The sequence below is a fragment of the Gigantopelta aegis genome, chromosome 8, assembly GCF_016097555.1.
Source record: "Gigantopelta aegis isolate Gae_Host chromosome 8, Gae_host_genome, whole genome shotgun sequence".
In the NCBI taxonomy this organism is placed as follows: domain Eukaryota; kingdom Metazoa; phylum Mollusca; class Gastropoda; order Neomphalida; family Peltospiridae; genus Gigantopelta; species Gigantopelta aegis.
In genome coordinates, this window is record NC_054706.1 from 6,153,046 (window position 1) to 6,172,437 (window position 19,392).

General features: G+C 39.9%; 3 protein-coding genes across 9 annotated transcripts in view; 2 read left to right on the top strand and 1 right to left on the bottom strand.

The window, feature by feature from the left end:
* Positions 1-6,021, top strand: part of LOC121379426 (DNA-binding transcriptional regulator BolA-like) — a 29,060-nt gene extending 23,039 nt beyond the window's left edge. For all 6 annotated transcript variants that reach the window (XM_041508052.1, XM_041508054.1, XM_041508057.1 and 3 more), the window contains exons 6-7: positions 4,115-4,183; positions 5,884-6,021. In XM_041508052.1, the coding sequence (XP_041363986.1) occupies positions 4,115-4,183; positions 5,884-5,964 (150 nt within the window). In that variant the 3' untranslated portion in view covers positions 5,965-6,021. The remainder of the gene's footprint in view (positions 1-4,114; positions 4,184-5,883) is intronic.
* Positions 6,022-6,580: 559 nt separating this feature from the next.
* Positions 6,581-8,624, top strand: LOC121379425. The gene has a single exon (XM_041508051.1). The coding sequence runs from the start codon at positions 6,585-6,587 to the stop codon at positions 7,257-7,259; it is 675 nt and encodes a 224-aa protein (XP_041363985.1). The 5' UTR covers positions 6,581-6,584; the 3' UTR covers positions 7,260-8,624.
* Positions 8,625-9,101: 477 nt separating this feature from the next.
* LOC121380154 lies at positions 9,102-18,457 on the bottom strand. Of its 2 annotated transcripts, none has more exons than XM_041508946.1 (4): positions 18,091-18,457; positions 16,571-16,645; positions 12,594-12,723; positions 9,102-9,606 (listed from the first exon to the last, which is right to left on the bottom strand). In XM_041508946.1, exons 2-4 carry the CDS (start codon positions 16,605-16,607, stop codon positions 9,543-9,545), a joined length of 231 nt encoding a protein of 76 aa, XP_041364880.1. In that variant the 5' UTR covers positions 16,608-16,645; positions 18,091-18,457; the 3' UTR covers positions 9,102-9,542. The 2 variants fall into 2 exon arrangements, with proteins under 2 accessions (XP_041364880.1, XP_041364879.1); XM_041508945.1 differs by having other exon boundaries at positions 12,490-12,723; positions 18,091-18,421.
* Between the last annotated feature and the right edge of the window lie 935 nt (positions 18,458-19,392).

Genomic DNA, 19,392 nt, shown 5'->3' on the forward strand with positions numbered 1-19,392 from the left:
TGAAAGGCACAGATCAGCTTTAGCAGTATTCTCAGAATGCTTGTTGAATGAGTGAAAGGCACAGATCAGCTTTAGCAGTATTCTCAGAATGCTTGTTGAATGAGTGAAAGGCACAGATCAGCTTTAGCAGTATTCTCAGAATGCTTGTTGAATGAGTGAAAGGCACAGATCAGCTTTAGCAGTATTCTCAGAATGCTTGTTGAATGAGTGAAAGGCACAGATCAGCTTTAGCAGTATTCTCAGAATGCTTGTTGAATGAGTGAAAGGCACAGATCAGCTTTAGCAGTATTCTCAGAATGCTTGTTGAATGAGTGAAAGGCACAGATCAGCTTTAGCAGTATTCTCAGAATGCTTGTTGAATGAGTGAAAGGCACAGATCAGCTTTAGCAATTTTCTCAGAATGCTTGTTGAATGAGTGAAAGGCACAGATCAGCTTTAGCAATTTTCTCAGAATGCTTGTTGAATGAGTGAAAGGCACAGATCAGCTTTAGCAGTTTTCTCAGAATGCTTGTTGAATGAGTGAAAGGCACAGATCAGCTTTAGCAGTTTTCTCAGAATGCTTGTTGAATGAGTGAAAGGCACAGATCAGCTTTAGCAGTTTTCTCAGAATGCTTGTTGAATGAGTGAAAGGCACAGATCAGCTTTAGCAGTTTTCTCAGAATGCTTGTTGAATGAGTGAAAGGCACAGATCAGCTTTAGCAGTTTTCTCAGAATGCTTGTTGAATGAGTGAAAGGCACAGATCAGCTTTAGCAGTATTCTCAGAATGCTTGTTGAATGAGTGAAAGGCACAGATCAGCTTTAGCAGTATTCTCAGAATGCTTGTTGAATGAGTGAAAGGCACAGATCAGCTTTAGCAGTATTCTTAGAATGCTTGTTGAATGAGTGAAAGGCACAGATCAGCTTTGACACTGGTTTCTGTCAAATAGAGCCTGGGCTTACAGTATCAAGACCATTGGTTGATTCAGTCTGTCAGTCTGTCTGTTTGTCTGTCCATCTCTGTGACTATCACTTGGTAGGGAGGGTGTGGCTCAGTGGTACTCACATAATATGAATAATTTTAGGACTGCTGAATCAAAGGCCATGGTATGTGCTGTCCTGTGAATAGTTAATTTAAAAGATCCTGTGCTGCTCTTGGTAGAGACAGCCCATGTGGAGAATGTTTCTCTAACAAATCTAGGCCATGTGTCAAAATAACTATACTTATCATATATTAGCTAGCATATCCAGTGCAATCAAAGAATGTGATGTTTTTTAGATCACATACTTTCAGAATTTGATAGCTTTGTAAATTAAATGTAAAATAATCGAGGTAACAGCACTAGGTTTATTGACATTTTAGCAAATGTACTACAGTGACAGTCACATAACTGATGTATATATTCATAGTCATCAAACAAAAACATTTCAGTAGCAACTTTACACTGAAAGCTGTCCAGATTTCAGAAAACAAAAAATCCCGTTAATTTATACTAGTAAACACTAGTTTATTATTATGTATGGGCATCTAAAATGATGTCATTAGAGTTTGCCATCATTTCCATTAAAAAAGACACTGTGTTACATATTCTTACGTCATTTGAATATTGGGTAATGACTGACTGAAAGTAAAGTTGCGTATTCCGTTGTATTAAGCTTGAGATTATATGATAAAGAGATTATTACCCCTATGTGTTTCATTATTGTCAATATTGACGATACCAAAAAACACTCTGATAATAACCTCTGTTTTTATGTTTGGCATGAATATATCGCACATGAGTTAATCGATATAGTGCATATACAATTTACCTTTATTATATACATGTCTCTGCACATGGTCATTCAGTGTGTGAAACAAAAAAAATTGATTAATGAGAAATTTTTATGTGCATTGTCCATTGGGTGATATCATAATGTGGCTTAATTGGGAAGGTAATTGTCAAAATCTGTTGTATTATTTGTCCGGGAACATGGACAACAATATTGAAACGATTTTGAAGCTTGCAACAGAATAAGACATCAATGAACCTTCTAGCAGAGAATCCTCTGCTTTATAATGTGTGTTGTAGGGATTATAGAAATAAAATTATAATCACCAACATGTGGTAGAAAGTTTCTAGGGAAAGGGACGTGGAGTACCTGGTATAATAAGTATTCTTAATAATAAATCAAATGAAACTAAGTAATATGTATAGGAATCAAGTGTCTCTTAACAATGCCAAAGTAACTACTGAACACGCTCCGAAGTGGTCAGTCTAAGCCCACAGCTAAAAGCTGATGGGGAATGGCAGGTGTGTGGCACGGATAACCACAAGAGACCAGCACCTGTCGCGGTTTGAGAGACAAGGACTGGGATGTGGAGGTGGACAGCGAAAGAAGTTGAAAGATAGGATGAGTTGCCAGATCGGGGAGAAATGAGATGGAATTCGAAGGAGTAAAAAGGAAAGTGGGCAGTGGGGAGAAAAAAACAAATATGTATAGGAATCTGCTTGTTAAAACACAGATATAGAATCACATTAATGGAAAGTGGGCCTTGGACACAAATATGTATAGGAATCTGCTTGTTAAAACACAGATACAGAATCACATTAATGGAAAGTGGGCCTTGGACACAAATATGTATAGGAATCTGCTTGTTAAAACACAGATACAGAATCACATTAATGGAAAGTGGGCCTTGGACACAAATATGTATAGGAATCTGCTTGTTAAAACACAGATACAGAGTCACATTAATGGAAAGTGGGCCTTGGACACAAATATGTATAGGAATCTGCTTGTTAAAACACAGATATAGAGTCACATTAATGGAAAGTGGGCCTTGGACACAAATATGTATAGGAATCTGCTTGTTAAAACACAGATATAGAGTCACATTAATGGAAAGTGGGCCTTGGACACAAATATGTATAGGAATCTGCTTGTTAAAACACAGATATAGAATCACATTAATGGAAAGTGGGCCTTGGACACAAATATGTATAGGAATCTGCTTGTTAAAACACAGATATAGAGTCACATTAATGGAAAGTGGGCCTTGGACACAAATATGTATAGGAATCTGCTTGTTAAAACACAGATATAGAATCACATTAATGGAAAGTGGGCCTTGGACACAAATATGTATAGGAATCTGCTTGTTAAAACACAGATATAGAATCACATTAATGGAAAGTGGGCCTTGGACACAAATATGTATAGGAATCTGCTTGTTAAAACACAGATATAGAATCACATTAATGGAAAGTGGGCCTTGGACACAAATATGTATAGGAATCTGCTTGTTAAAACACAGATATAGAATCACATTAATGGAAAGTGGGCCTTGGACACAAATATGTATAGGAATCTGCTTGTTAAAACACAGATATAGAGTCACATTAATGGAAAGTGGGCCTTGGACACAAATATGTATAGGAATCTGCTTGTTAAAACACAGATATAGAATCACATTAATGGAAAGTGGGCCTTGGACACAAATTCTCCATTGTTTAAAAATCAGGAAACAAACAAAATCATTAGTCTTTTTTTATTTAGAATATAACATCATGTAACACAGTGATAGAGTAATTGTGTGAGATGAACCCATTGGGTTGTTTCCCATTCAAACCACTGGCATGTTAAAGATCATGGTCTTTATTATCCTCTGTTGGCATAAGCGACTGGCCTCGGTGGTGTCGTAGTTAGGCCGTCGGTCTACAGGCTGGTAGGTACTGGGTTCAGATCCCAGTCGAGACATGGGATTTTTAATACAGATACCAACTCCAAACCCTGAGTGAGTGCTCTGCAAGGCTCAGTGGGTAGGTGTAAACCACTTGTACCGACCAGTGATCCATAACTGGTTCAACAAAGGCCATGGTTTGTGCTGTCCTGCCTGTGGGAAGCGCAAATAAAAGATACTTTGCTGCCTGTCGTAAAAGAGTATACAAAATGTGTGGGTCAGGGAGGGTGTGTGGAAATGTGTGTACAAGACATTTTCCTTTGAACCAGGAGAAACCTGCATGGTGGCAGTGGATTATTATTTTCTCACATTCCACTGACAGGGTTTCACAGTTACTGGACACTTGACCACTGATTTATTTGTACTTTCTTTTAAATGCTGTTTTCCACAGTGAACTGTTTTGGTTCTTTCAGAGGCACCGAATGGTTAATGAAACATTGAAGGAGGAACTTGGTGGATCAGTGCATGCTCTCTCAATAGTGGTAAAATATACATTCATACATACATCCTTGACTGGTAATCTTTAGAGTATATACATTCATACATACATCCTTGACAGTGTTAATCTTTAGAGTATATACATTCATACATACATCCTTGACAGTGTTAATCTTTATAGTATATACATTCATACAAACATCCTTGACAGTGTTAATCTTTAGAGGAACAGTTCTGGGTTTGCTGCCATTGTAATACATGTTTCTGAGTAACGGAGCCCTTATACATGTAAATAACAACTAAATGTACTTGTTAAATACATGTTGTTGTTGAGAATATCAGTCTTGTCTATTCATCGTGTTTCTGTTTGGCCTAATGTTCATACAGTGAAACTCCTCGAAACTAGACATCCTCGGGACCAAGTCAAATGGAATGAATGTATGTTTAACGACACCCCAGCACAAAAATACACATCGGCTATTGGCTGTCATAAATGGTCCGGTTTTATGAGGTATCCAGTTTAGAGAGGTTCTCTTCTGTACAGATATTTAAAAAGGGGCCATGAAAAATGTCCGGTTTTGAGGGGATTCCCGTTTATAGAGGGTCCGGTTTTGAGGGGATTCCCATTTATAGAGGGTCAATCCCCCGTTTATAGAGGGTCCGGTTTTGAGGGGATTCCTGTTTATAGAGGGTCAATCCCCCATTTATAAATGGGCTGGTTTTGAGGGGATTCCTCTTTATAGAGGGTCAATCCCCCCGTTTATAGAGGGTCCGGTTTTGACGGGATTCCTGTTTATAGAGGGTCAATCCCCCGTTTATAGAGGGTCTGGTTTTGAGGGGATTCCTGTTTATAGAGGGTCAATCCCCCCGTTTATAAAGGGTCCGGTTTTGAGGGGATTCCTGTTTATAGAGGGTCAATCCCCCCGTTTATAGAGGGTCCGGTTTTGGGGGATTCCCATTTATAAAGGGGCTGGTTTTGAAGGGATTCCTGTTTATAGAGGGTCAATCCCCCCGCTTATAGAGGGTCCGGTTTTGAGGGGATTCCCATTTATAAAGGGGCTGGTTTTGAGGGGATTCCTGTTTATAGAGGGTCAATCCCCCCGTTTATAGAGGGTCCGGTTTTGAGGGGATTCCTGTTTATAAAGGGTCAATCCCCCGTTTATAGAGGGTCCGGTTTTGAGGGGATTCGCATTTATAGAGGGTCCGGTTTGAGAGGTTTCACTGTAGTAGCTAAAACTTCATTTTACTTCCTAATATACATTTTTACGTCTATACGAAATTAGTTGGAAGTGAAATCAAGACTCTACTTCTAGAAACATGCATGCTATCAGAAACAATTTGTATTGACAGACACTGAATCAGATATTCTACACAAAATAACCCATTTCATATGTAATTTTAGTCATTAGAAATGCTCACACAGTCAGACATGTGTTACAGTCCAATTAATATTGTTTATATACAAAAATGTACCTACTGGATTTTTACCTGTTGAGATATTAAACTACATTCAGGGGAGATAACTACATGGGAAATGTTTGGCATCATTATAAGACCACAAAGGCCTATAGCCAGATTTTTGTATACAAAGTTTTTGGAAATCTTATTTCTTTTACTGGTAAAGAAATATTGGATAAACATGCGTAAAATCTACAACAATTTGTCAGTATTTTTTAAATGGGAAGTTATATGAAATAAACATATGATTAACTGGGGGTGTTTTGGGTTTTTTTTGATCTTTCAGGCGAAGACTCCGGATCAGTGGGAACAGTCGGAGAAGAAGATAGGAAAGTCTCCAGCTTGTCTGGGCGGGGCAGGACTGTAGTCCACTAATACATCTCTTTCCTCATTGTCACCTTTTGTATGCTGTGCTCGCAATCTCACATTTTTAATAAGCACCCAACTCAGATTCATCAGCCACTTGGTTTTCCTATCATCTTACAATCTGCTGGGATTTTTTTTATAGATTGCCCAAAACTCCATAAATATTTTTGTCAATATACAACATAAATTGGTCAATCAGTTGTTTGGAAAGTACTGTTTTGTAAAATGTCTTGATAGATGTTTAGTTCAGACTAGCACAAGAATTGTACTGATGTCATAACAACTATTTCTTTTGATTACACTCACTGGACTGCTGAAAGTGTTCTTAGCTGACTGGTGCCCTTTACTAATAGTCTTACAGCACAGACTGGTTTTGGTTCAAACACGTACTCACCCACATCGTAACAACTTTCTCAATGTTATTTAAACATGTTTATTTCTACTTTAATTTGTGTGCATTTTCCAGTTAATCGGAAAGTGTTCAATCAGTTGTCCTGTCCATGTTAACTTATAGGGTGTTTGGATATTCTAATTACTATACAGCGTAGAAGTGAGAACTATTAACGTACTGGTGAAAGCTCTGAATCTGTCAGCTCTGAATCTGTCGGTGACTGAAGCACCATGGCGACGAGCGACTCCCTTGACGATGTGTTTGACGAAGATGCAGAAGAGAGCCTGCTACAGCAGAGAGACTGGAACAGGGTGAGGTCGCACGTCGTCAAGGAAGGCTTTAGAAACGGGGTTACGGAAGGCGAGGAGCGGTCCATGCAGGAGGGATTCAATGCTGGCTACTGTCGGGCTGTCAGTCTCTACTACAGTCTAGGAAACCTGCGTGGAAAGGTCGGCGCCCTTCTCGCGGTCGGTCAACTCAAGGATGGCAGTGTTAGTCTAAGGGAGACAACTTGTGCCGAGCTGGAATCAATTCTGCAGGAAGTGACTGGTTTTGAAAAGGATCTCAAGACGTCGGTGACGGCCAAGTGTTCCGAGCTTGCTACAGTTCAGTCAAGTCTGTCCCAGGATGTGTCTGTGTGTTCGTGCGATGGCCGCGACGTTTGTCGGATTTGTTACAGCGATTCAAGAGAGGTGGTCGCAGACTTAGGATTGGATGATTTGTCTGTTGGTCCAGAAAATGACAAACAGAAGATGCAGAAGACACTAGGTGAAGATGTGTCGTCAACACTGTGTGTAGAACAGATCACAGCAAGCTACTCCCAGTTACTCGACCAGGCTAAAGCTGCAGTTGACAAATTTGAATACAAAGTTGCTAAGATAGTGAATGAGACTATCAGTTGTTAGTCTGATACCAGGCAATATTCTGTAAATGCACGTGTGTGTTAATCTAAAGACACTATCCAGAATTTGCTGCTATTGTAACTTCTTATTTTTTACTAATAAAAGCTATTAAACACATTTTGTTTAGAATATCAGAATATTCCATGTATTTCTGGTCATCCTGAATGGAGCTCAAACTGGATTTTACTCCTCATTAATTTCCTGTGCTAATTGTTTTTTAATAATACAGGGAAGTAAAATGAAGTTTGAACTGCATGTGCTACCAACATTATGACCAACCCAAAACACAATGAATATACATACTATGGACACTGATGTTGTCAAGAAGAAAAGGTATTTAATATGTAATATTTGCTGTTAAAGATACTATTAGTGGGAAACATATTACAACAGCAGCAAACCTGGAATAGTTCCTTTCAGTGGTTCATTCATTCATTTATTTATTCACATGCTTCCATACCACGAAGGTTTCAAGCATGTCTGTCCCGGGGTCGAGTTCTGGATAGCCAGAGGTCTACTCCGGGACAGAAAATTTAACGGGATAATTTAGAATTTTACTCAAAAATTAAAAATATATATAGGGGGACAAATTTAACTATATTTTAAAAAAAAAAAGTTTTGAAGGTGTAGTCCAAAAATTTATTTAAAAACTATTATTATATCCAAAATGTTCCTAGACTAATAAATTTTTCACCATTTTAAATGGGCGTTCTAAATTAAAATAATACAACAAACTCTAAGCCCTATCTGGAACGAGGTTGGAGGTTGTTGATTGAAGGTTGTCACAGGAGGTTGATATTAAAATATAATACTAACAGTAATTTACCTTTATAGGGAGGTACCGGGTCCATGTGTAGCTTCAGCGTGGCCGAGGGGGGTGGGGGGGGGGGGGGATCAGGGAGAGCGAGGGACAGGGGAAGGCCCCAGACAATCCTATCTCTCCCTAAATCCAAAACGCCTACGCCTAAGTGTCTAACCCCTAATTTCTGGTGGCATCCCCCCTCCCCCCACCCACCCCAAACCACCACTCCCATCCGCCCAATCGTCGCGCCAGCCGGAACCCAGCACCACTCCCCTAACAAATAATATACTAAACCAGCGATGGGGTCTCCAAGTAATGGAAAACACTGTAATTAACCCAGCCCTGGCTACAGAAAAATAACTTTAGTAGATTAAATACTTAAGACAAAATTAAAATTTAGCAAATCATGGTAGAGGAAATGCACCCGGTTTTCAGTGGTGGAGGTTTGTTTAGTTATATATTGTAGTTTAAGTGAATACAGTACTGGTTCTACTAATGTACAGGTATATAATGTTAAATGTGTAGAAATATTGATGTAATGCTTAATAAACTCATTTTGGTTACAATTCTGTCAGTTTTCAAGTTGCCTAAAACAGTGCCGGATTTATAAGAGGGCAAAGGGGGCAATTGCCCTGCCGCCCCCCCCCCCCCCCCCCCCCCCCCCCCCCCCCCCCCCCCCGAGACTAAGGCCTTTATTTTTAAAAATGTAATAATTATAAAATTAGTTTTTTGTTTTGTTTTTTGGTCATGTAATTTCTATGTTGAGGGGCCTCCGAACCTGAAGTGCCCCCCCATCCCCCCAGGTCTAAATCCGGCCTGGCCTGAAATATATACTGCATCTACTTGGCTGTGTTTCAGCCTGGGTTCAGTATATACTGCAACCCACAGGTTGGGTGAGGGCAGGAGGCAGGTAGGATTACTCCTTTGAAAAGCAATTGGCCACCACTATCACCAACACCACCTCCACCAAAAAAAAAAAAAAAGTGAAAAAAAAGTGAAAGAAAAGTTTTGAAAGAGAAATCGTAAACCAACAAATAAAAGCATACAATTCAAGCATTTTATTACTAGATACATTCGCAGTATTATAATGTTATCTCACACACACACACACACACACACACACACACACACGGAGACGCACACACACAGGGAGAGAGAGCGGGAGAAAAACACAAATACACACACAGAGGAGGGGAGAGAGAGAGAGAGCGAGCGAGCGGGAGAGCGGGAGAGAGAAACACAAATACACACAACACACACGAAGAGAGACGGACAGACAGAGGCAGACTGAAGTGATAAAAGAGAAAGACAATTTGGGGAAGCCCTGCCACCTCTTAGTTCATTCACTCATCAGGACATCATCATGTATAATTCGTTTGATCATCATCTTCAAGCGTTGATATCGTCTGCTGCAGCAAACGCGGTTTAATCCTTTGAAGTCACGCTGGAGTTTGTAAAGTTGGATATAGGCATATAGGTATTTGTCACGTAAGTTGCTTATTTGTTGACTCTTCTGAGCACGTTCTAGTTTGGACATTCTCCGTAATTCTGGAAAGAATATAGGCCAAACGTTTATTGAACAAAAAACAATAACAACAAAACCTAAACAAACACCGTAAAATTGAGTTAATAAGCGATGTGTGTGGTTATAAGCAGCTGGCGAACAAAATGCTTAAAAACTGCGATATTTGTTGCAATAAAAGGACAAGTGCTTTTGAACATGTCTGAGAACTGGTAATTTGTTTAAACCATTCGTGGGTTACTCAATTCAGATAACCCATTTCGTGTTTGTCTGACTCGTTATTGATGTACTAACTGAAATGCACACACACACACCAAATTTTTATTTTTGTTTAAATCCGTACCAAAATTGGATTTACATAACCCAGTGGCGAACGAAATGATCATTCTCGTAATATTTTTTGGACCTGGCTTTTTAAGCACATGCCACAACTATTGTGAAAACCGTACCTAATATTTAAATTTAGGAAATTGCAAAACATATTCGTTAAAAAAACAAAACATTACCCGTTTTCTTGTAATAGTATGTGAGCAGCGGACAATAACGTACATTTACGTACAATTAGGCGAGTGGGAGAGTTTGGAAGAAAACCAGGCTATTGTTTATAATAACCATGCGTATTGTGTGTTTCTGAGCCCATTTTCTGACAGATAAGGAAGGATATGTTTTATTTAACGACGCACTCAACACATTTTATTTACGGTTATATGGACCACACACAGATATTGAGAGAGGAAACCCGCTGTCGCCACTTCATGGGCTATTCTTTTTCGATTAGCAGCAAGAGATCTTTTATATGCACCATCCCACAGACATAATAGGACATACCACGGCCTTTGTTACACCAGTTGTCGACCACTGGCTGGAACGAGAAATAGCCCAATGGACCAACCGACGGGAATCTTAATAAAAGTTTTCATATTTGCTATTAATATGAATGCGTTTGTGTAGATATCACAGTACTGCTAGCTGCATTAATAGAGATTATTATATGAGCTTGCAAGCCCGTCGGAGCATTTTTTTTAAAGGGGTGGGCTAATGATCGGGTTCATTAGTAAGCATGGCACGAAGTGCCTTGCTAGAAAGCGGGCAGGGCCCGAGATGTGTAGGGGGTCCGGGTTTCTTGGCATCTGAATCGCCAAATTAGCCAGTTTTAAGCAATAATAATTGTAAAACTATTTTAAGGATTATTTGTCAAAGTACTATAACCCAAGCATGTGGGTTTTCTTGACATCTTGATAGCAAAATTACCCATTTTTAGACCGTGATGAGTTCCTCTTTTGAAGTTTTATTACCAAAAAATTATTATTTACAAGAATTCAAACCCGTTACTCTTAGATCTCAATCACTAAATCGTGCATTTTAGCGTTGACCGCCGTCGAAATGTCCGGGGGAACGAGGAAGGGGGACCCGGGAAAAGGCCGAAGAATCAACTTTGCTTCGTATATAAGACGACTATCATATAGTTCATTGTAATTGGACTTTGATCAGTTTTTTTAAAGGGAAATATTCTAGAGACGGCTCGGTCTAGGTAGGACAGTTATACATAAAAACGATACAAAGGGGCACTTTTAAATTGAAACTTTGAAAGCATTATTCTAGGGACGGCTCCGTCAATGTAGGGAAGTTACACATAAAAACGATACAAAGGGGCACTTGAAAATTTTGACTTTATAGGACACTATTGTAGGGCCGACTCTAAGTATGGCACTTATAAATAAAAAAAATATTTTAAATGATACGAAGGGGCACTTATAAATTATAATTTAAAGAGAACTATTCTAGGAACTGTTCTGTTTTGGTTGGGCAGTTATACATAAAAACGATACAAAGGGGCACTTGTAAATAATACTTTTAAAGGGAACTATTCTAGGAACTGTTCTGTCTTGGTTGGACAGATAGGCCTATACACAAAAACAATACAAAAGGGCACTTGTAAATTATAGCTTTAAAGGGCACTATTCTAGGAACTGGTCTGTCTAAGTAGGGAAGGTATACATTAAAATGACAGAGCCTATTGTAATAATTTTTAAGATCTATATAATTTCAAAGAAAAAACTGTTAGGCTATCATTATGTAACTTTGATCACGCAACTTTAAGGCGCTCATGACTCGCGTTAAACTAAGTGGTGAACTCCATTGAGACTCCGTAACACAGACACACACATCTGCAAGCTTGCGCATACAAGGACAGCTTAACTTAGTGCATTCAAAAATGCTTACGTGTAAAACAATTTGTATACAAACAAAAAGGGCACTTAAAAAATTTGGGTGGGGAACCCCTAGAAAAACGTTTGAATACAATAAATTAATATTTTAAACGTGCGGTTGGTATTTTTTCTGTCAACAGGTTTATGGACATGTTTTTTGAGCATAAAATTTGAACGTCATATTACTCCATTTGATCACTGAAAAAAAAAAAAAAAATTTCTTCTCAACTATTTCTGGGGTATATTATATTTCAAGTGGCCTTGTGACGTGCTCATGTCGGCCATACACATTTATTATCAAGAAAGGAAGCTCCTCCTCAGTGTGAACATTACTAGTGTACAGTGACTGTACATCACATTTGGTGGAGTGTCAACGGGGTAAGTTATATATTATGGCAAAACAATGTGGAATCATTTAAATTCCATTCAGGATTAATTTTAAAGCTTTTAAAACTTTTTCATTTTTATATATATAAAAAAATACTTACCTGTGATTTTTTTTCCATCGCTCCTTGCACCGCGTTATGACACTTATATAATGTAAAACATTAATATGCCTACATTTGTTTGACACCCAATAGGCGATGTAATTGTTCGATCTGGGGTGTGATTAAACATCCATTTATTCATGCTGTCAGTGGGAAGGTACCATTAATCACAATTAATCATATATCATGAAATAAACGTGGATGAGCTAACCTTTATTTAGATCAATCACATTGTAGGGTTGAACAAAATATCCAGCTCTTTTCATATTTTTCTTCAAAAGTGTTACTTTAACCATAGCCTTTAGTAGTTTATACCTCGCCCCGGGAAGATAGTGTTTGGAATTCTCGTAGTCTTGCCTCAACATGATGAAAACCTGCTGCAGGTGAACGTATTGCAATTCAAGGTTGGCAATAGTCGGAATAATCTCATCCTTTGGGTAGGAAACTAAAGAGACAGGGGGAAAATACACAGGTAAATGAAACATACTAAACATTAGAGCTCGCCTCACCATAATATAGCATCATTTACAAAGTTTGTTTTGTTTAACGACACCACTGGAGCACATTCATTAATCATCGGATATATTTTTCCTAATGCAGCAAGGGAGCTTTTATATTCACCATCCCACAGACAGGAAAACACATACCACGGTTTTTGATATACTAGCAACATACAATTTTACTAAACTACAAGTATGATATCGCTATCAATACTTATTATCATACAATCAGAGAATCTATGCACTTTTTGTTCTAATGAAGCGGGCGACGTGAGCAAAAACGTCGCTTTGGCCAGGCTGCATTCGCCGTGCCAGTCACTGTAAGGCGAAATCTGTGTCGCATTTTTAAAAAGAGTGAACTCTTGCAGTGTACACAATCACGGATGAATGGTGAAGAACTTGAGGAACACCTATTCATAGATATTCATTAAGCGTGAAGTGGCTGAGTGCTTGATACGACACTAGCGTCACAAACTCATGCGACAGGCTCACAGATAGACTGTCTAGCTCAGACAACACCCGTGTCTGGCACTAATAGTAGGCCTGAACGTTCTACTTACTGACTTTTGACGCGTATTGTCAGGCGAATGTGCTGTAGCCTACATTGTACAAGAGTGGGGATCTAGACTGGCGAGTGAATATTTTGTAGGGTGTTTGGGTCATGCTCCACCGGAAAATACATTGAACAAAAATATTCGTTTGGAGCAGCAGACATCGACGTGAACAAAATGTGGGATGTTTTACGTAGACTTTATATTGATGAAAACATTCAACATACAAAACAGATGTCGAAATTATAAAATAATACAGGCAAACCTATCCTAGCGGATTTTTAATGTAGATGCACTTGTAGTCACGTATCCTACATAGATTATAAAAGTTGCACCTGTATTAAAATAACTTCTTTTTACGTATTTTTTATTATTTTTTAAAATTAAAAATTCAAGTCTCCCTGCTGTTAAAAACTTCGCCCTCTCTAAAGATTGAGAGAGAAGTGATATCGCTCCATGATTTGGACCTCGCGTGAGGTATATATATATGGATATGCTTGTGCAATGTATGGCAACAAATGCAATGAATATAAATACCATATACATGTATACAATATATGTTTTTATGTACATGAAATATAAAACCTTTAGCTTACAATTAGATATACATGTACACATAATCGTGTTATAATTTTATTAGTGTTGTATATTGTAAGACGATGATTCAAGGCATCCCAACCTTGAGATTGCCAGTGATCTGGGGTAAAAAAGGTTTTAGAAAAACAGAAAAAAAACCCAACCCCAAACCCAACAGTTATTACCAGCTAACTTAATACAATTCGTACTCTTTTTTTTTTTTGTTATTTGGTTTTTTTTGGGTTTTATTTTTTTAATTTGTAACACAAACCAGTGAAATAACACTAACAGCTTGCTTCTCGATTTTAAGATGAAGAATGGTATATATACTGAACCGCAAAAGAAACGCGACACATGTGTGGCTGAGAAAATATGTTTCAATTTATTAATATCAAAGATTAATTTTGAAAAATCTGATAAAGTCAATTTATTGGATGCACTTTGACCACAGTCTCTGGGTCGTTTGCCTGTGTTCAGGTAGTGGGGGGATCCAGCACATCGAGATTGTAGGGCGTGACATGTTCAATACCGTGTATGTCCTCCCTGGGTGTTCAAAACGGCCATACACCGTCGGTACATGGAGTGCACGAGGCGGTTCACAAAAGCCATTGGCACCTGTGCCCACACCCTCAGGAAAGCTGCCTCCAGTTGCACACGAGTTGTCGGCCGTGGGACCACCTGGTTAAGCCGTCTCTGGATTTCATCCACAGGTGTTCAATCGGGTTCAAATCAGGGCTGATAGCCGGCCACGGCATGGTTCCGATGTTGTGCTGACGCAGGAAGTCCATGGTGATCCTGGACGTGTGGGGGCGAGCATTATCCTGCTGGAACACGTGGTTATGGTGACGCGTGAAGAAGGGCACTATGTGAGGTGTTAGAATCTGGTCAACGTAGCGCTGCGCTGTGATGCCATTCCCTCTGCCTGCACCAACATTTTGGAACAAATGGGGCCCAATTCTCTGATTCAGGCCTATAGCACCCCAAACCATGATGCTTTGGTCACCCCACGGGTCTCTCTCCAGGACACATGCGTCTCTGTAGCGTTCACCCCTCCTACGCCACACCCTCACTCTGCCATCCGAGTTGGAAACGCAGTACCGGCTCTCGTCAGAGAAGACTATCAACCTCCATTGTTGATGCCGCCAATGTTGGTGCTGTGTAGCCCACTGTAGTCGTGTCTGACGGTGGCGGGCGGTGAGGACAGGTCCTCGAGCGGGACGTCGGCAAAACAGGTTGTTGGCGGCCAGTCGACGTCGTACCGTGTCGTCACTGATGGGTCGCTGTCCAGTGCCAATGGTCGCGCGAGCTGTCATGCTGGCCGTTCTGAAGCGATCATGGAGGTGTTGCCGGTTGATGTAGCGGTCCTGCCTGGGCGTGGTCACCCGGGGGCGCCCGCTGCGGTGACTGTCTGCAGTGCTGTTGGTGTTGATGTACCGCTGCTGTAGACGATGGATGGTGCTGACATGGACATTGTAAGCGTTAGCAACAACCAGGGCACGCTGCCCGGCTTGCAATCGGCCGATAGCTTGTTCTCTCTGCGCTGCTGACAATCGGGTCATACCTGATGCGTGCAAATTACGAATGCCAGGAACGCGGTTCAAGTTGGTTTTTATACCCATAACCTCCACGAGAGGCACGTGCATTTCGGTTTTCATGACAATTGTTTGCGACTGCCACCCACGGCCTTCGAGACAGGTGCGTTTTGGCGTGTCGTTTCATGGAAAGTTGAAAGGGTACCTGCAATTTGGGTCTCAGTCATAAACCAGCATGTCTTGTAATATTGACAGTTACATCCCCGAAATAAATTTTTATAATTTACCATATAGAAATGACATTTAAAAATCTCGCGTTTCTTTTGCGGTTCAGTATATTTTGGTTGACGTAGATAGCAAGTGTAGTCAAATCAAATAGAAGAATGGCGTTCGCAGTTAAAAATAATATTGATGGTTTTTTTGCAAATGGTTAAATTAAAAGTATATATACCCAATTCTTAAATGGATGGGATTTTTTTTTTTTTTTTTTTTTTTTTTTTGCTTCTCTCAAGTAATACTGATAACTAAGATAACAATCTAGTGCTATAAATATCAGCGTTTCATAAGGGATCTAGTCTTTCATCGCATGGGAATGTTGACATGGATAACTGCCCCCAAGATAAAAATAGTCTGATTTTTCGATGTGTCCAAAAATTTAGGGCTAATTTACAAAACCTGTTTATAACTCCATACATTTACAATGCTTAAACACCTGACTTACACGCATGTAACTACATACATTTACAATGCTTAAACACCTGACTTACACGTGTGTAACTACAGACATTTACAATGCTTAAACACCTGACTTACACGTGTGTAACTACATACAGTTACAATGCTTAAACACCTGCGTTTAAGTAAAACAGGCTTCGTAAATTCGGCCCATACGGACTACCAACAGGTTGTGATCCTTTATGTTTACTAAACGTGGTCAACATAATTAGATATATTTGGAATGTTTTAGATACATTCTGATACAAATATATTTGACACATGACACCTGTTCGCTAATGTTGTTTTGATGAAAAACTATAATATTTTTTAATGAGAGAGAGAGAGAGAGAGAGAGAGAGAGAGAGAGAGAGAGAGAGAGAGAGAGAGAGAGAGAGAGAGATAATTGGGTTACTTACAGGAGTAGCGCTTGTCGCTGGATTGGCGCGCTGTCATACCTGTACGTTCATTCCCATTCCAACCGTTTATGTGTCCTGCAATAACATGCACACCGGCTGTCAGACATTTTGAGCTCTAGGGGCGGTCACAAACGTCTGGAGCCGCCAATGAAGCTCATTACTTCACTAGCGTTGGCCGTCTAACCCCCTACCACACACACACACACGTGTGTGCGTGTGCGTGTGTGCTTGTGTGCATGCGCACTTAACATGATCTAGTGATATTTTCACGAAACATATTGCTCTCTTTTCTGTTATTAGACGCGGGACGTACAACCCAGTGGTAAAGCGTTCTCTTGATGCGCGGTCGGTCTAGGATCGATCCCTATCGGGGGACCTATTGGGCAATTTCTCGTTCCAGCCAGTGCACCGCTACTGGTATATCAAAGGCCGTGGTATGTGCTACCCTGCCTGTGGGATGGGGCATATAAAAGACCCGTTGCTACTTATGGACGATATGTCAGAGTAACCATGTTTGACATCCAATAGCCGATGATTAGTAAATCAATGTGCTTTAGTGGTGTCGTTAAACAAAACAAAGTTTAAACTATTGTCTGTTGTAATATCATGGTTACCGGCTTGCTATTTGAGTGGAAGTTATAGTTGATAGTAGCAAAGTGATAAGTATATATATATTGCATGTGTAATACCACCTTCAAAATATGTTGCATGTCTTTTATAATATTTACAACCAGCAATTTTGTAAGATTTGAATGATTGATTAATTTAAGGATACCATATTCAATTCTAAGTGATAAACAATATAGTGCAACAATGAGAAAATCCCATGTTAGACTACGGTTCCTGGAGTCCATCTGATGGCCGGGATGTATACTGATAGAAAGGGATCGATGTTTCTATATTAGGAATCACACCAACAGGAAAGAGTCACTGCAACCAAAACCCTGGCCCATTTCGAAGGTTACTAAGTAACTTGTGGGTTTGTCAGTCCCAACGTGTATCCCACGACTGGCACATCAAAGGCCGCGGTATGCACTGTCCTGTCTTTAAAAACTGCATTAAAAAAGCTCTTGCTATGTAGGCTACATTTAATGATCACGCCATAACTCATACGATTTGGGCCAGTGCTTATAACGTTTAGTCCAGATTCAATTTCAAATGACGTCACACGCATACAATTTGTATGGCGTTACCATGACGTTCATGCCTCAGACTATGAGTCTCGAGTCCAGACTAAAAGTTTTATAAGCACAGGCCAGGTATCGAACGAGTGGCGTTAATAGTTTCTAAATGGTTGTTGGTGAACACTTAAAAAAAAGAAGAAAAAAAAGAAGAAAAAACATGTTCTACCCCACTGAATACAATTGTTTGGGGAGTGATTTTGATTCCCACCACTACCACCACCACCACCACCACCACCACTCTCTCCCCCCCCCCCTTGTTTTGTGGACAAATAAATGATTAAAAATAGCAGTAAGAAATCGATCAAAGTGACTAAATAGACCATATCTACAACATACCATTTTCACTAGAGTTCTGAACACATTCATTTTCATGGTTCAGTAGGTTGTTTTGTTGTTTCCTTTTATGGTAGTGCAGTGAATCTTGAAAATACAGAGGTCAAGGTGGATTGAAAAACAGCTTCCTTCGTGGTTGCGCTTTGATTTCTAGTCAACACTTAGTCTAGGCTAGGCGTCAGTTTTAACCAGTCTATACTGTTATGACGTCATACTGACATTATGCTACATATTCCGGTCAAAGGTCAAAACTAGCTGTTACTGTAGGTGTCGCTTGTCGTACACACCCGTGTAATAAGAGATGAGACGTTGTAGATCGTCTTTAACATATGTTGGAGATCACTTCTCAAGGCTTGTGATTGGCTGCTCCGAGGTCATAATCCAAAGAGTCCCCAAGTAACCATAAACGGATGACGTCATTTTAGTACGTCGTTTATGTCTGTGATGTCATTAGCTTCCATCCTTATAGTCTCACTACAGAGATGTCATCTGCCATTGAAACCCATGTTAAACTGCCCAACTTCAAACGAAGATTGCCAATAGAACGGGTTCTCGTTGGCACTAACAATATACACCAACTCCAAAATTGAGAACATTTCCGTCTCAGTTTTTTGCTATATGACCGCATCTGGCTGTAGTACCGGTCCGAACGGGTGGTTCATTAACCGATTCACTCCGGCTGTCACTTGCGCTATATACCCATGTCCCAAAAGGTCGATGCACAATATTACAAAATAACATGGGCAAAATACAGCCAGAAGGCTTACCATTAAACATACATGTTGTTTTAATTCTTCACCATTTCCTAGAAGTGAATATGTGAATCATAACATGTGTCACAATTAGGAACTATAGTGGACCGTCATCAATGAACTCTCACCCGGAAGTGATCTGTGTAGTGAGACCTAATGGCATTAGTAATGTTCACCCTTCTTTTTTAGTGTTTCCCCGTCAATCTACATTTAAAAATGACTTTCTAAGTGATTTTTCTAACACACCTGTGTAAGAGATGAACCGTTAACAATAAATGTGTTGGTACAGCATAGGCGTCGGAAGGGGAGGGGGACTGCCACCAGAGGCATTTTTTTTACGACCCCCCTCAAAACCTCCCTCAAAGTTCCCTTGGCATTCCACCTCATGTCACTGCCCCCCCCCCCCCCCCCCCCCCCCACACACACACAATGGATTTTCTGGATCCGCCACTGGTCACATCAACACTGAAGATAATGCATTGAATCCCCCTCCCCCTCTGTATGTAGCCCTATTTCGTGTCAATTTGTACTGTCGAGCAATAAACCAGGATAT

What these genes read in the sequence shown, in the direction of transcription:
- LOC121379425 (XM_041508051.1), top strand. Translation starts at nt 6,585, where the DNA reads ATGGCGACGAGCGACTCCCTTGACGATGTGTTTGACGAAGATGCAGAA.
- LOC121380154 (XM_041508945.1), bottom strand. Translation starts at nt 16,607, where the DNA reads ATGACAGCGCGCCAATCCAGCGACAAGCGCTACTCCT. An exon ending in CAGCGACAAGCGCTACTCCT is followed by an intron (nt 12,724 to 16,570) that starts GTAAGTAACCCA and finishes CTGTCTCTTTAG; the next exon opens with TTTCCTACCCAAAGGATGAG. An exon ending in TGTGATTGATCTAAATAAAG is followed by an intron (nt 9,607 to 12,489) that starts GTTAGCTCATCC and finishes TATTCTTTCCAG; the next exon opens with AATTACGGAGAATGTCCAAA.